At 47.8% G+C, this 17,316-nt stretch overlaps 1 protein-coding gene across 2 annotated transcripts in view; it reads left to right on the forward strand.

Moving 5' to 3' along the window:
* Window positions 1–1,179: 1,179 nt before the first annotated feature.
* The window catches only part of LOC142468200 (sodium- and chloride-dependent creatine transporter 1-like), an 89,882-nt gene continuing 73,745 nt past the window's right edge, over window positions 1,180–17,316 (forward strand). For both annotated transcript variants that reach the window (XM_075574459.1, XM_075574460.1), the window contains exon 1: window positions 1,180–1,585. In XM_075574459.1, coding sequence (XP_075430574.1) covers window positions 1,546–1,585 — 40 coding nt within the window. In that variant the 5' untranslated portion in view covers window positions 1,180–1,545. The remainder of the gene's footprint in view (window positions 1,586–17,316) is intronic.

Below are 17,316 nucleotides of genomic sequence, written 5' to 3' on the forward strand. Positions count from 1 at the left end.
TGTGGCTTTGTCTTCATCCCTTTCTACAAGCTGCTGGTGGCTCCATGTGTGTTTGTAAGGCATTATGGCACCACTGGAGTTAGGATACCACAACACCTAAAGCAGTTTTTTGGGCGCTTATATTGTACCCACAAACTTTGCGCAAAATCCATTAAACATTTTCCACGTTATGAAAAACAAACTATGCTGCACACAGTTACTTTTGATGCGTTTTATACTTTATATCTGCTTGCACTTATTATACATGTCTCTTTCTCAAATTGTATCTACAAATAAATCTTTTTTTTTTTAAACTATTTTATTACCATATAAACGCCTCTCCCTCTGTGCTACATATTTCTCCCATGCTGCTCCCTCTTTCTGAAACTCACTACCACGTACCAGACCCCTCCCCCCCCCCCCAACATCCAAACCTTCATGGGATTAGCTGTGCGGTTGAACCATACTCGGTCCTGATGCATGCCCCTTCCCAGAATTACCTTATGTTTCAACATTGTCCCTCTAGAGCAGTGTTTCCCAACTCCAGTCCTCAGGGAACCCCAACAGGCCAGGTCTTAAGGATATCCCTGCTCCAGCACAGGTGGGTCAGTCAAAAAAGATTGACCCATCTGTGCTGGAGCAGGGATATCCTTAAGACCTGGCCTGTTGGGGTTCCCTGAGGACTGGAGTTGGGAAACACTGCTCTTGATTGCCAACTCACAAGCGTGGGGCCCTAATTGCCTCTTTGTATCTGTTTGCCCTTATTTAGCATGTCATTCTGTTTATATCATTTACATCACTCTGTACCCCTATTGTACTGCACTACCGAATATGTTGGCGCTTTACAAATAAACGATGGTGTTGTGAATGTTACCATCTTCTATACTGCATTCATAATGCCCAGTCCTTTAGCTCGAGTGCAGTGCTTCTACCAGTGAAGTGCGCTCGCAGATCTTGCGGGGGATGGAGGCACCTTGAACCCTTCTCGATCCCAGAGTGGTTAGTCCTCTCTGACATCGAAAGGGGTCGGCGGAGACAGACAAATGACTACAAGTCCCAGATTTCCAGCGGAGCGATGAGCAGGTGCATCAGTGCAAGCTGTAGAGCCAGCACAAGCCACTGACCAATCAGGAGATCCTGGGAGGGAGAGAGCGAGCTGGGGAGGGTTTTTTCTTCTTCCCATTTCCATTCTTTATTTGGAGACAGAGCTCAGTGCTGGTGAGAGACGATGTGTGATGGAGGACAAGTGTGCACATAGCATCGCGTTCCATCCCTGAACCAGCTCTTTCTATCGCTGCTCCGGTCGCTGACACTTCTTTCCTACCTTCTGAAGCCTCATCAATGCGGTTCTTCAGACTCACCTTCAAGTGCTTTGTGGATTGCTTCTGAATCCCCTCCCAGGCGCCCCGCTGGTCCCCACCGATCTTTTTTTTCCTTCTTATTTTTTTAAGACTGAATAAATAAATTTAAAAAAAATATATATATATATAAAAAAAAAATACATATATTTTTTAGTTGCTGCGGAAAAAGAAAAAAAAAAAAACAAGAAAAATACATCTAGGCAAAATGCGAAGTATACCTACGGCGCCGAAGGAAAAGAGCGCAGGTATGTAAAAAAAAAGTGTGCGCGCGCGCCGGTGGTCACGGTATGTGGGTAAGCATTTAATGCGTGTTGATTAACCCCGTTGTTGCCAGGGGATCGGCAGCGCATTGCAGAGCACTATTTTTAAATAGTATATATATACATTAACCCTTTCAATGCTGTGCGGCCGGAAAGCCTTGGCCAAGGAATGTGTCTTAGCCGTCGCCGACACTGCAGGCGTGAACGTGTAACTCCAGGCATTTAAATAAATATAAACCCAGAGATTATATGCCAGCACTTAGAGGGGTTAACCGTACTCTGTAGCATGCATAGGCAGCATGTGTATGTGTGTATAAAGGCGGTGCAGTATATATTATATGTCTGCGCAAAATGTGACTGCATTGTCTAACTGTCTTTAATATGTAACCTCTCTATGTATTACCTTGATAGAAAGGTCAAATATTTTTGGCCAGCAAGGAATCCGTATTTGCATTAAACGTTAAGTGATGATATATTTTGTCATTATCTTATGATGTGCACGCATTTCCACGTATTTATTGCAGTTGAAGAAATATATAAAGTGGTCAAAACATTAATGATCCAGAAAATACCAGAGAATTCCAACACTGCACTAACGGTTACATTTTATTCTGCAAACATGACAAATCTATATAGCAGATTACAGGCGTGCGCAAAGTCTTTGGATTGGCAGCTATCTCTGCATATACACACTGGCTGCATACAATGCTTGCTGTATGTATGGTGTTAGTATTTGCTCTGCGGAAGTGTGGGAGTAGTTGCTTACGTCTGAACAGACACACACACACACACACACACACGTATGCAGAGAGCCCCATTCAAGAGAACACACACGGTTGTGATGCTCGCTTACGTGGAGCGATCCATATTCTTATATCAGGGGTGGGCAACTCCAGTCCTCAAAGACCACCAACAGGTCAGGTTTTCACGATATTCCTGCTTCAGCACAGGTGGCTCAGTCAAAGAAAGTGAGGGGTACAGTGGTTAGTACACCAAAAGAAATTCACTTGAATGCACACTACCCAAAATTTAAAATGTAACCTTTATTAATCAATCCTTAAAACATATATTACCAATTTATAAATGTGATAACGTATAAAAATGAATTAAATGAATAAATAACTAGTGCAACTAGGCAGTCTCTGATATTTAAATGTATATTCTCAATGCTGGAAGATGGGAGACTGCAAGAGTGCAAACAGCCAGAGTGAGCAGAAAAGCTCACTACTTCATAGATCCACCTAATAGATAATAAACATCATGAGGGTTATTGGCATAAACTCTTAGACAGGACCTTAACTAATGCAGTGAGTCCCGCCTGGCCACTACCCTAATTATTATATAGATGGCTAATCTAATGAATGGCTGACTAGTACTGTATTAAAACAACCCCATGAAGGGGGCTGACATCATCAAACACGCGTCCAACGCGCGTTTCCCTCCTACTACGGAGCTTCCTCAGGGACAAAATTTTGTCCCTGAGGAAGCTCCGTAGTAGGAGGGAAACGCGCGTTGGACGCGTGTTTGATGATGTCAGCCCCCTTCATGGGGTTGTTTTAATACAGTACTAGTCAGCCATTCATTAGATTAGCCATCTATATAATAATTAGGGTAGTGGCCAGGCGGGACTCACTGCATTAGTTAAGGTCCTGTCTAAGAGTTTATGCCAATAACCCTCATGATGTTTATTATCTATTAGGTGGATCTATGAAGTAGTGAGCTTTTCTGCTCACTCTGGCTGTTTGCACTCTTGCAGTCTCCCATCTTCCAGCATTGAGAATATACATTTAAATATCAGAGACTGCCTAGTTGCACTAGTTATTTATTCATTTAATTCATTTTTATACGTTATCACATTTATAAATTGGTAATATATGTTTTAAGGATTGATTAATAAAGGTTACATTTTAAATTTTGGGTAGTGTGCATTCAAGTGAATTTCTTTTGGTGTACTAACCACTGTACCCCTCACTTTCTCTGATTCACTTCAGTTCACAGCTGCACCTACCTTTCATTATCAATTGCATTATTATTATCTACACATTTAGTATGGTTTAGTTTGATCACTCCCTTACTCCCCCGTTTTCTGTGGCTCAGTCAAAGACTGAGCCACGGATTGGGTCGCCTGTGCTGAAGCAGGGACTGATTGAGCCACCTGCGCTGAAGCTGGGATATCCTGAAAACCTGACCTGTTGGTGGTGCTTGAGGACTGGAGTTGCATCTTGTATCATAAACGGGTACTACTCATTTACTGAAGACCCTGTCCGGCCAGGAGGATTTTTTTTAATACATGCAGCGCGATGGATAAAGAGACGTTTTTCTGCGCAGACCTGCTTTCCTTGCCCTATGTGAATTGATTATAGGAGTACAACGGCAGTCCCATTCACCTCCCCTTTTCAATGGTGTATAGCAGCTTCTGGAAAGCTTTTCATTAAATCAAATCCTTTTAAAAAATAAAAAATAAAAAAAATTGGCATTTAAAATAATTGAAAAAAAGGAAGAGAAGAAAAATGGAGGGGGCACTGGTTCGACTCCCAGTGTCAACTCTCATCGCAACCCCCCCCCCCCCAGGCAGGATTACTTTATCGCCCCGTGCCTAAGGCACAAAAATTAGATTGTAAGCTCCATGGAGCAGGAACCTGTTGGTCTGTAAATGTCACTCTCCAAAGGACATCGCAGGCACTGACCACGACAGAACAATACAATATTAGAGACCCACACATTTACTTTCTACGCTTACTGTATGTCTACAACCAGCACTAGCTGTATTTTGAAACGATGAACATTATTGTGTAACACGACTGCAAATCATTCGTCCCCTTTTACTAGCAGAGTTGTTGGCAAAGACCAAATCTTTGGTTGTCTCTCTGGCATTGAACAGGTTAATGCAGGGGTTCTCAACTCGTCTTCAAGTCTTCCCCCCCCCCCCTAAAAAAGGTCATGTTTTCAGGATATCCCTGTTTCAGCACAGTTGGCTCAATCAGTGGCTCAGTCTTTGATTGAGCCACCTGTGCTGAAGCAGGGATATCCTGAAAACGTCACCTGTTGTGGAGTCTTGAGGACTGGAGTTGATAACTCCTGAGTTAAGGTTTACGAATGGCACCTGGTTACCCAGCCCAGGTTACTGAGTGGGGGGCTGGTTTCTGGAAACAGAGGTGGGTCTTAACCCTTTTGCTACCTGCAATGCACCGCAGGCCTGTTGGCAGCAAAATGGTTAATTAAAGATATAAGTGAGTTATATGTACCTGGACCCCAGTGATCCAGATATAATACCTGAGTTGTGCTAGCATGCTGCTAATTGAGACCATTTCAATTTTTGATCCATAAGACACACGCTAGGATTATCTCATTTTAAGAGCAGCTTATTTGGACACTTATCTCATACACCAGGATTCTCCAAGTTCTTATAAGGGGGATCGGAGCCCAATCAGCATTAGCTGCTGTTGACTTGAATGGCAGTTAACAGTGATCCAGATCTGATACCCCTTGTAGGACCCTATGTGATCTCAGACACGCTATTAGAGAGGGTTAGGGTCACTTAGGCCTCGGCCATGTTACTTGCTTGCTGGCGGAGGCGCGCTCCCGCTCAGCACTGAGTCCCTACAGTTGCAATTAGAGCGGCTTTAGTAGGGGCTCGCCTACGCTTCCGCAAGTGCCCGGAAGCGTAGGTCTTAGGGAAATTTAAAATGTCCCCGCTTGCCGGCGCACAGGGCCGGTCACGTGAGCGGTTCGCCAATGAGGGCGAACCAGCTCCGTGACGTCACTGGCCCGCCCCCGGCCCGCCCCCTGACGGCGCGCAGGGAAAGCACCCGCGTTCCCTGAGCCTCAGCGCACCTCAGCACGCCAGCGGGGAGCTTGGCCGAGGCCTTACAATGTATCTGATCTCAGACGCGCTATTAGAGAGGGTTGGGGTTCCTTACAATGCATCTGATCTCAGGCGCGCTATTAGAGAGAGTTGGGGTTCCTTACTATGCATCTGATCTCAGACGCGCTATTAGAGAGGGTTGGGGTCACTTACAATGCATCTGATCTCGGACGCGCTGTTAGAGAGGGTTGGGGTTCCTTACAATGCATCTAATCTCAGAAGCGCTATTAGACAGGGTTGGGGTTCCACAGAATTTCACAATTTAATTATAACGTTCCTTAACCAAAAAAAAGGTTAAAAAAAACCACTACTGTAGAGAGATAAAGTGACTTTCCTCCAAGGTCACAAAAAATATGGCACGAGCTTCTCCCCAACTCCAGACACCCAGGCACATGCATAGAGAATGTGTAGGAGAAACATGGCAACATTTGGGATTTACAGCAAGTGTGAGTCAGATCACTGTACACGCAGAGGTGTGTTCATGCGATAATTGTATCAACGCTGCCCTATCCAACACGCTGCCTGCGGTGAAGCTATTTAGAGTAACAAAGTCACACGCAGCCAGCATTCCAGCCTTCATTTGTAGCAAGATCTCAAGACAATGACGGAAATGCTGCTCACAAAGCCTCCCCATTCCTCCTCCCTGCAGCGCCGGCCTCCACTACAGTGACGGGCTAGTGCGTTAATACTGCAGATAACGGCACCGCGTGTAACTGTTCCCACAAACCAGTAATGATTTCACAGTCTAAGACACGTGTTCTTGTTCCGTCCAACAATGGTGTTGTGCCGGGTTGGATATCCGTCTATTTCAGGCCTTCCCGGCAGTGAAGGTTAAATACCTACGCAGTGGACTCGGTTTGCCTATCGGAGCAAACAGAGCAGCACCGATTAGCTGGTCTTAAAATCGTTTGGCTTCACATCCGCTGAAGAGTTAACCAAGGATTACATTCTATTTGTTGCAGCGCTTTTCACACTTTGGGGTTTATTGAATAAGTTCTGGAGTGGTTGATGGTGGAAGCTTGGGATGCGAGTTATCGACAGAATGCACTTCAGAGCAGACTAAAGATTCTCCTGGCACGGGAAGCTGTGCTATGGCACAGTGTAGCACTGCTGGCTGCTTTGGGCCCATTGTCCTGCATGAGATGATTTAGCATAGAGAAACCTTCTCTTTCGCTAATCACAAGCGCCAAAGGACTGGACCAGGTTCAGTTCTCAATGACCTTGGGTGGGTAATTTCACCTTTCTGAGCCTTAGCTAGTAAAACCCGATTTGACACTTCCCTAGCAATAAGTAAAAGCATTATACAATATACTGTACATTCGTTGATATTGCTTTAATGCTTTTTTTGAATCATATTTCCCCCATCAGTTAAAGATACAGTACAGTTTATTCAAACATGTGTACTGTACAAAAAAACATTTCTGCTTAGAACGCATTGAATCAAAGCCAATATTTCTTATGGAGAACATGGCAGCCATTTTATTTTATTCTGCCCCCCCCCCCCCCCCAAATTCTAAAAGTCACGAGCAGATACTTCTGAATGGCTACATCGTAATAAAAAAAAACCCGCAGCGTGAAAAGTTATACTGAAGGATGAACATAGAGTGAAAGGTGCTGGGCCGTGTCTTCAAGAACATGTTAAGTCACTAAGGCCTTTCACTGTTTCGTAGTTCCAGCTATGAAGAGGTTAAATGACCCCCTGCAATGTATTGCAGGTGCCTCTCTCACGGAAGGTTGCATGTTGTTGACCTTGAAGCTTTATGCACAACCTTTAACGAAGCATATGGGTAGCTCCTTCGGCACTTACCATACGCCTCAAATACACTGACCTTGAACCCTTGTATGCACACTTGCCAGAACACCCTCCTACTGTCTATAAGTTCTCCCCACTTACCAATTAGATTGTAAGCTCTTCGGGGCAGCGACTCCTTTTCCTATTGTTTTATGTCTGAAAGCGCTTCTTCCCATTACATGTTATAATATTATGCCACGTGTTTTGTAAAGCGCTGTGTGCCTGGATGATGGAGATATACATCCTGCACATGCAACCTACATTGACTAAACCTTCACAGCTGCCTCTTCTGAGATAATGCGCATGATGCTTGAGCTTCAGTCGATAACCCTCCCAGGCGCGGGAGGAGAGCGGCATCTCTAACACGAGCCTTGCGCTCACTGTAACGCTGCTGCTGGGCTTTCATCCTCTCTCTCCATGCGTGCACTGATGTGTGTAGGTGTTTGCGGACCAGTGAGCATTGGTTTAGGGACTGTGTGATGACTCATCGCTCTGCATGGTGATGTCACAAGCTGGATCCCAGCACAGGATAAGCATAAATAATCAGGCAGCTCTCGCAGCCAAAGAGGTCATTTGCAAAGGGGGTTAATACACTACCATCGTGCAACACCAGGCCCACATGTAAGAGGGTATATAATGGATGTTATCACATTGTGTTTTATCCTTGAAAAAGAACGCTGCGATGTTCAAAACACGTTGGATGGGTCTTTTGTCACATTAAAGTGCCCTTTTAATTATTTTTCGTTTTGGGTCCTTCCTGCTCCGTTTGTGCTGGTGCGCTTTTGGTCTCCTTTTTCCCTGTATTGCATTTAGTAGCTGCACAGCCTGCCTACCTACCCTACCAGGATGTGAGTATTTGCATATTTTTCTGGGGAACCTGCCAATGAGACTGATGGTAAGTGGGTTACACCATATACCACCTGTCTTCAGGAGGATAGTACCCATACTATTACACATTAGGTACTATATCAATTGTTAGTACCCTGGTTTAGTGGTTTGGCTTATTTTTGTTATTATACCTGCATTTGAGCGCTCCAGCTATTTTCCAGACTACTTTCTAAAAACCCTGTGTAATACTATGAAAATGCAAGCGTAATCTCCGTTCAGTTGTACAGTGAAACTGTCATTTCCTTGTTGCTGTTATTATGGAGGATGAACAGATGCTCGGAAATGAGTGTAATAAAAACCTGTTATACTAGCCATCTCAGAGAGCCATGCTTATGGGGAGACCATGGAAGAAAGGGTCCGAGGTGAGACTTCTGTTGCCGGGGCGCAGAGTACTGTGTTTCCGATTACCGCCTGGCAATCTACTGTACATCTGGCTTTGAGCCACTCATTTCATTCTAAGCTGGACAACGTGAAGTACAATGTGCTCATGGATGGTCATACTAAAGTCACAAGATTTCAGATCCCAAGGTGTGTTGCTTATTGGAGTGGGAAAAATGTAGGTCCCCCCCCCCCTTCCTCCAGCCATGCTCATCCTTCATAGCATAGACAAATGACACCTGATAAGGATCATTTGACAATCTATATTTTTGGGGTGAATTGATTAAAGTTCAATAGTCATGACCCGTCATTAATAGCTAGTCAAGAAAATGTCAATAATTCTATGGTTCTTGAGTAAATGCTGAACTGTTCTCCATCAATGGGAATCAACATAGCAACATATTGAATAAGGCCCCCATAATATTCTCTTTAAGCCTGTCCCAAATATGTTTTCACTATTTTGCTGGACTTGTGGCCTCCAGAACTGGACTCGAGTGTGGTCTACAAAATGGGATCACTAATGCCACTTTTCTTTGCCCACTTATACATCGTCAGGTTTGGCAAACCTCAGGACACTCGTCTGTTTGATAGTGGTCACTACAATATATTTGATCATGGGTTCTTCCCCTCTTTATCTTTTTGCATTTAACTGTCAATGATCATTCTTCAAGCTTTCTTTTATGTCTTCCCTCATTGTCTCAAGCTCCCCTATCTCTAGTCTAAATCCGTTTTCCAAATATTTGTGTCATTCCCAACCCCTCTATAAGGTTACCCGTAAAGATGTTACATAATACCAGCCAATGTACACATTGTAACTCTAATGGTAGTTGACTGATCACCCGCCCTTCTTCATTGCAGAGTCTATTTCACAAGACGTTCTTGCACCTATCCCTTTCACAGGTCTACTATGTTAAAGAGTGTCAAGGATATTACGGAAGTCTAAACATACCATGTTAACAACTCTTCAGTCCTCTATATCCACACTCAGTAAGTCCATGTTACATTGGGAACAGGTCTATAAATATTGCTGCCAGGACCTATTTTAGCAAGGTGGCTCTAAGCAGCCCTACAAATTACAGAACCATGCTGGAGAAGAAGATGGAAGATGGAGGAGAAGTCACATTCATTTCAATGAAGCTGAACTCTTCTTTGGCCCTGGGAAACCGCAATCCAAGGGTTTTTTCCCCCCTTATTTTTTTAAATACAGTTAATTGAAGCAAGGTGTTTCCGTAGCTGAACCCCACTCCTTTCAGCTCCGGGACCCCCTGCTTCTGGAGGTATTTACCTCCGTAGTAGGTGTTGGTATACACTACAGGGTTCACATAATGGCTGCTTTTCACAGCTCCTGGGCCCTGCTAGCCACTGGAAGCCATGACATCGCCTGATGCGGCTTCCTATTGGCTTACTGCAGGGGTCTCCAAACTCATTCCTCAAGAGCCACCAACAGGGCGGCTTTTCTGGATATCCCTGTTTCAAAACAGGTGGCTCAATCAGTGGCTCAGTCAAAAGACTGAGCCACCTGTGCTGAAGCAGGGATGTCTTGAGGACTGAGTTTGGAGACTCCTGGCCCTATTGTATGTGACAAAGAAGCTGAAAACGTCAGAAAACTGCAGATACCGGCAACCCCTTCGGAGGTAAGTATCTCCGGAAGCAGGGCGTTCCCAGAGCTGTAATTAATGGGGTTCGGCTCCAGAGATCCCCTGCTTCCATCCTGTATTTAAAAAAAAAATGGGGAAAAAATGCATGATTGATCTTTTTTAAAGGTAACTGGAAGTTACAACATCTTCCCCTATCTGCAATAGTGTCCTGAAAAATAAATAACAAGAGCGAAGCTGAGCCCTGTCCCTTCTCTATGTTCTCTTGAGTGTTTATGAACCAGAGAGAGCAAAAACACATATATGCAGTACTTGCATGCCCCGAGACCGCGAAACACCAAAGAGTATACATGTTACGTGCTATTCCAGCTGAGACGGGCATGCCCTCCCACTGAAAACACAAGTAGCATCATTAAATGAACGTGCTTACTTCAGTTACCCCAGTGGAAGGCAGAATTTTTTTAGCATCTCCCCGGGGCATCCTTTTTTTATCACACAGACGGTGCAGTGAGCAACCATCTCACCAAGCCGATGGGCCACGAGAGGTTTGAACGAGAATATACTAAAGTCCAAGCTGTAGGAGTTCATTAAAAGACTGCAGAGCAGATGCAGTGCTGACAAGTTCTTGGTGGCAATCAGACTCATTCTCGGCTTGTTATATGATAGGCGCTGGTGTGCGTGTGTGCCGGCGCGCCCCTGGCGTTGTGCATGCACGAGGCGGGCGCGTTTCGTTTATATGTTGTAAGCTAGGGGGCGTGGCTATAGATGTCACAGCGATAGCCGCGCTGTGATTGGCAGCATCACGTGGCACGGCAGCAGCATGAAAAATATACATTTTCGTGTATTTGGTGTGATCGGCCGCTCTGCTCACTGCCGTGCGCGCGTGCGGCAGGAGTATAGAACGCCAGGCCTGGACACAGCCAATTCTAATTGATGCACGGTAGCACGCGCACAGAGCACTGTATTAGGCCTCATCCAGGGTGGCGCTGAACGGGCGCGCACGCTCACGCTGGACACATTGCGACAATGCACGTGGCCTGCGTGAGCGGGCGGGCGCGCCTGCTCGGCGCTCAGCCACTTGCCGAGCAAGCAAAATTGATTTTACTGCTCGCAAGCGCGTCACGTGAGCGCTTCGCCCAATGAGGGCGAACCAGCTCCTTGACATCGGGGCCACGCCCCCAGACGCGCGCACCTAGCCGGCCAGGAAAAGTACGGCCGAGCAGGGCGCAGCGCTGGGGCGCCAGCGCGCCTGTTTCCACCCTGGATGAGGCCTTACACACCCTCATGGTGAGATCATCTTAATGCTCCACAGAGCTGAAGTGCAGGAAAACAAGTCTACAAGGCACTTCTTATGTAATCTTGTTTCTAACACCATGGCGTAAATTCTCTGTAATATGAAGTGGCTGTTTTCAGATGAAAATCCCCCATTGATGTCACAAATATCCCACACTGCTGCTTTGGAGTATATAGAATGTTCCCTCTATAGATGTTTGATGTATTTAAGCCTGAAACATCAGGAATACTATACTCTGTTGTTTCAATGTCTGTGTTTACATACTGTACAGTATATCCCACACACTTCTACCCATGAAGCTTTGCTTCCTAAAGATTACAATGACATCACTAACCGTGATTGGCTGCCCTGGAACTGGGTCAGGGAGTAACATACAGGGTGGAGGACATTTCAGATGTATCCATATCAAGCCAATCCAATGTTACAAGGGAGTAAGCCTGTAATAATGTATTGGTTTAGGAAGTAAATAACAGTAACAAGAGAGTTTACAGTAACTTGTGTGTGCTTTTCAATGTGCTACATTTATCGTCACTGTTATATTGCTGTAAATTATCTCGAATTCTTCAATCAGAAGTCAAATTCAACTGGATATTTTCTGCATTTCTGTCCAATGAAGGTGAACCATAATAATGTTACCTTGACACAGTTTTTCATTAAATAGTACAGTATAATATTGGATAATACCCAATATATACTGGCAGTATTAAGCATACATTTACAAGACTGAAACCTTTCACACTCACTGCCCCCACCTCTGGAATGTCCTTTCCCCTCAATATCCGGCAAGCACCCTCTCTCTCCACCTTTAGCACCTTTCTTAAAGCACACCCACAAAGCATGTGGGTGGCTACGCTGGCTGATAATATGCACTAACCCGGACCCCTTGCTGGCGCACTTAACATAACACCCTCCTACTGTCTCTGTAAGTGCTCCTTACTTACCACTTAGATTGTAAGCTCTTTGGGGCAGGGACTCCTTTTCCTATTGTTACTTTCGTGTCTGAAGCGCTTATTCCCATTGTGTTATATTATTATGCTGCGCGTGTTACTGCTGTGACGCGCTGTGTACCTGGATGGCACTATGTATTTAGTCTTGTATGTATATCCTAATTTACAAAGAAGCCAGATGATCTTATTCCCACTGAGTACAGTCATTTCGTAATGAACTTCCCTCACCACCCTCTTCAAAGCTGCTATCTAATTAGAGTATCTAATTAACCAATGGTGAACAGTTTCTCTGTGGAAAGGAATAATCCGGTGGCAAAGATATGATACCTATAAGATTATGAAACGCCACAGTCACGGTTTACAAAACAGTTAGGCTGCGCTTATAGTGCCGGCGTCGGCAGGCTACGGTCGCTGGAAAAATCAAATTGATGGTGACTTCCAGCGATCGGAACCAAGCCGTCGCGCCGTCGCGCCACGCTTACTATAAGCGTGAGCGATGGTGGCAATTTATTTGTTTTGACGCGACGTCGCTGTCGTCGTCGCCGGCACTATAAGCGCAGCCTTGGGATCAGGGTGATGCTCTTAGCGAGAATTAGCTGAGCAGAGAAGGCGGAGGGTGAAGGGAAATCTGATCTGATCCCCTGACCTCGCGATTGCCATATTGATCAGCACTAGCCTGGAACCACCCAAGAAACCGAATAATTTGTAGCTCCATTATGTACTGACCTTTTTGGTGAACTGAAAACACTTGTTGCAGTCGTGTAAGGCTGGAATTATAGTAAGCGCATGCGCGCACACCAATGACAAATACCTGTCTACCTATGACAGTGTATCTAGAGCCAGCGCGCGCACAGCAGAGAGCGTTGGTGCCGCAGCCTTGTGGAAAGACAAAGAAATGTGTCTTTTCGAGTGGCTGCCGTGCCACGTGACATTGTGAGCCAATCACAATGAGGCAGCAAAAAAACTACCTGTGTGACATCATGGCCACGCCTCACAGTCGCGCGCATCATTGTTTTGCCTATATACATGAAACGCTTGGGCGACGTGTACGCGCAACGTCCGGTGCGCAAGTGCTTACTATAATTCCAGCCTTAATCAAGAGCGGTGGTAAAATCCATGAAGAAAACATTGGTGTTTCTCCTACTTTGGAGAAAGCAGGTTCTCCGGGTTCTCTGTGTTCCTGAGTCTGGAAATAAATCCATTGCCATTTCAAGGTTATATTGTCCATAGTAACAGAGGTTCGCAAAAGTGAATCTATAATACAATTATTTCCAATCCTTATTTTGTCCTTGGTAACGAGCAGGAGGCAGCCAGCTCTGACTTGGGATGGCCTTTCTGACACAGGAAAGATTCATAGCTTATGCTTCTCTGGAACAGTATAAACCTACTGTGTGTATTTATATCCCTCGTGGTATTTTCAGACGGCAACGGGATGAAAAGAATTGGGTTTGTGCTCTCCCAGAAGAAGCAGAAGTCAGATGGATTGGCAATAAAACTCAATGCACCAGCTTCCCAGTGTCCTACATGACATGGCACATGAGAGGCCTGGGCTATGAAAATATGGATATCTTCATCATACAGTAGCATTTATGGTACATTTGTGCTATGTGACATCTCACACTCGAGCTCAGATTGGTTGAACCTCTGTAATCTGAGCATGCAGCAAAGTAACAAGAGAGGGAGCAGGTAGTATGATACATTTTATTGGAACAAAGGATAGTTGTTGAGTTACAAGCTTTCGAACTTCTTCTAAGCCAGTGGTTTTGAACCTTTTTTTTGGTTAAGGAACCCTAGATTTAGACTGTTAAATTCCGGGTAACCCCAACCCCCACCCGCCCCCTGTCTCATCTCTTCCCCCCCCCCCCCTCACATTCCCCTCTAACCCACTTTCCCTCTCTCCTCCCCTTATGTTCTCTCCCTCTCTCCCCTTATGCTCTCTCCTTCTGTCCCTTCTTAAACACACGCACACTCCCCCCCCTATCTTACACATACTCCCCCCTCTTACACACACTCTCCCCCTTCTCTTGCACACACACACTCTCTCTCCTCCACACACACACACACACACACTGCCCCCTCATTTACACACACACACTATCTCCCCCCTCATTTACACTCTCTCCCCCTCATTTACACACACACAAACACACACACACACACACACTGCCCCCTCTTACACACACACTCTCCCCCCTCATTTACACACACTCTCTCCCCTCTCATTTACACACACTCTCTCCCTCCTCATTTACACACACACACACACACACACACACACACACACACACACACACACACACACACACACACACACACACACACACACACACACACACACACCTCTCTTACAAACACTCTCCCCCCTCACTTACACACACACCCCTCTCTTACACACAAAACACTCTCTCCTCACTCTTTTAGACAAACTCTCCCCCTCTCTTACACACACTCTCCCCCACCATATCTTACACACATACACACACACACACACGCAGAATTAAAATATGTCTGTCTGATTTATTTTCTTTATGGTAGGGAGTGCGCACAGTCAAAACAGCAGAGGTAGTGCGAGTGCACACACCTCTTACCTCCGCAGCTCACTCCTCCTGTCAGCCGGAAGTTGAACAGCACTTCCAGCACCAGCAGGAGCAGGGAGAGCGATCGCAGTGACCGGGCGGCTGCTGCTGCTGAGCCGCCGGGTCACTGCTGCATGGAGAGCCGCCGGGCCTGGGACAGCTAGGAGAGTTGTCCCAGGTCTCATCCCCCTGGTGGCCGTGGAACCCCTGATGAGTGCAGAACCCCTGTTGAAATCACTGTTATAAGGGTTCTCCATCAGGTATAGCAGTACTATAGAAATAGAAGGTGTATGTATATATATATACTAGCTGAGAGACCCGGCGTTGCCCGGGATGTAAATGCGTAATAGGTAGTATTATTTATAAATCGTGGAACAATAGGTGAGTATTTGTTGGAAAGGTTGGATAATAATTTTGAAAAGAAAGATGGAATAAAATGTAATACGATGTTGTAAAAAAATGGTTTATTGTGAACACACCACAGTACAATGTATATTTTGGTGACATAACAGATGTAAAAATGTGAGGCGTGTATCCTGCTAGGGTGTGAGGCGGCGGGTGGCGCGTGGGTTGTGAGTGCTGTCTGTGAGTGGGGGTCCTGCTAGGGTGTGAGGCGGCAGGTGGCACGTGGGTTGTGAGTGCTGTCTGTGAGTGGGGGTCCTGCTAGGGTGTGAGCGTGTGTGAGGCGGCGGGTGGGTGTTCAGTACGGGTGGCGCGTGGGTAGTGAGTGCTGGCTGTGGGTCGGGGTCCTGCTAGGGTGTGAGGCGGCGGGTGTGTGGCGAGTGCGGGTGACAGCTGGTCAGTGATATTGTTGCGTAGGGGCAGGAGGCGCCAGGTGTGTGTCGAGTGTGTGGGGTGGGTGAGAGGCGGCGGGTGTGTGTCGAGTGGCGGGTGTCTGTTTAGTGCGTGCGGCGGCTGTGTGGCGCGGGGATGTGAGCGGTGGGCGGGGTAAAAGGCAGAAGTGCGGGGTGGGCGAAAGGCAGAAGTGCGGGAGGGCGGACGAAAGGCGTTGAAGGAGGGGAGGTGAGGTCGGAGGGGGTGGTGGGGGATGGTGAGGGGAGGTGAAGGGGGGGCGGAGGGGAGGTGAAGGGGGGGCGGAGGGGAGGTGAAGGGGGGGTGAGGGGAGGTGAAGGGGGGGTGACGGGAGGTGGAGGGGGTTGCCGGGAGGTGAAGGGAGGGGGGGGGAGGTGACAGGAGGTGAAGGGAGAGGGGGGTGACAGGAGGTGAAGGGAGGGGGGGGGTGACAGGAGGGGGGTGACAGGAGGCGTGAAGGGAGGAAGGAAAGGGGGAGGTGGAGGAGAGGAAGGGGGAAGAGGGAGGTGGGGCAGGAGGGGAAGGGGTGAGGAGAAGGGGGGAGGGGGAAAGGGTGGGGGGGGAGGTGGGGGAAAGGGTGAAGGGGGGGGAGGTAAGGGTGAAGGGGGGAGGGGTGAAGGGGGAAAGGGGGTAAAGGTGGGGGAGGGGAAAAGGGGGGAAAGGTGGGGGAGGAGGGAAAGGGGGGAAAGAGGGGTGGAGGGGGGAAGGGGGGTGAAGGGGGTGGAGGGGGGGAAGAGGGAGAGGGGGGATGGGGAAAGGGGGGAGGTGGAGGAGGGGAAGTGGGGAGGTGAGGAGGGTAAGGGGGGAGGTGAGGAGGGTAAGGGGGGAGGTGAGGAGGGGAGGTGGAGGAGGGGAAGGGGGGAGGTGGAGGAAGGGAGGAGGGGGGAGGTGGAGGAGGGGGGAGGTGGAGGAGGGGAAGGGGGGAGATGGAGGAGGGGAAGGGGGGAGATGGAGGAGGGGAAGGGGGGAGGTGGTGGGAAGAGGGGGGAGGTGGTGGGAAGGGTGGAAGAGGGGGGAGGTGGTGGGAAGGGGGGAGGTGGGAAGGGGGGAGGTGGTGGGAAGGGGGGGAGGTGGTGGGAAGGGGGGGAGGAGGTGGGAAGGGGGTGGGAAGGTGGGAAGGGGGGGGGTGGTGGGAAGGGGGGGGCGGTGGAAAGGGGGGGGGATGTGGTGGGAAGAGGGGGGAGGTGGTGGGAGGTTGTAAGGGGGAGTGAAGGGAAGGTGAAGGGGGGTTAAGGTGGGGTGGAGGGGAAGGGGGCGGGGGGGGTGGAGGGGAGGTGAAGGGGGGGGGGTGGAGGGGAGGTTAAGGGGGGGTGTGGAGGGCAGGTTAAGGGGGGGTGGAGGGGGGGTGAAGTGGAGGGGATGTGGAAGGGAGGGGAAGTGTAGTGAGGTGGAGGGGAGGTGGAAGGGAGGGGAAGTGTAGTGAGGGGAGGTGAAGGCCGCTCACTCACCCGTCCGGCAGCTCCCACGTGGATCTGAGGCGGGAGGCAGCGTGTTGTGGCCGCTCCCCCGCTGACTGTAGTGGCGCCGGGGGGGGGGGGTGGAGGGGAAGTGAGTGAGGGGAGGTGATC

Source organism: Ascaphus truei, chromosome 17, assembly GCF_040206685.1.
Source record: "Ascaphus truei isolate aAscTru1 chromosome 17, aAscTru1.hap1, whole genome shotgun sequence".
Taxonomy (NCBI): domain Eukaryota; kingdom Metazoa; phylum Chordata; class Amphibia; order Anura; family Ascaphidae; genus Ascaphus; species Ascaphus truei.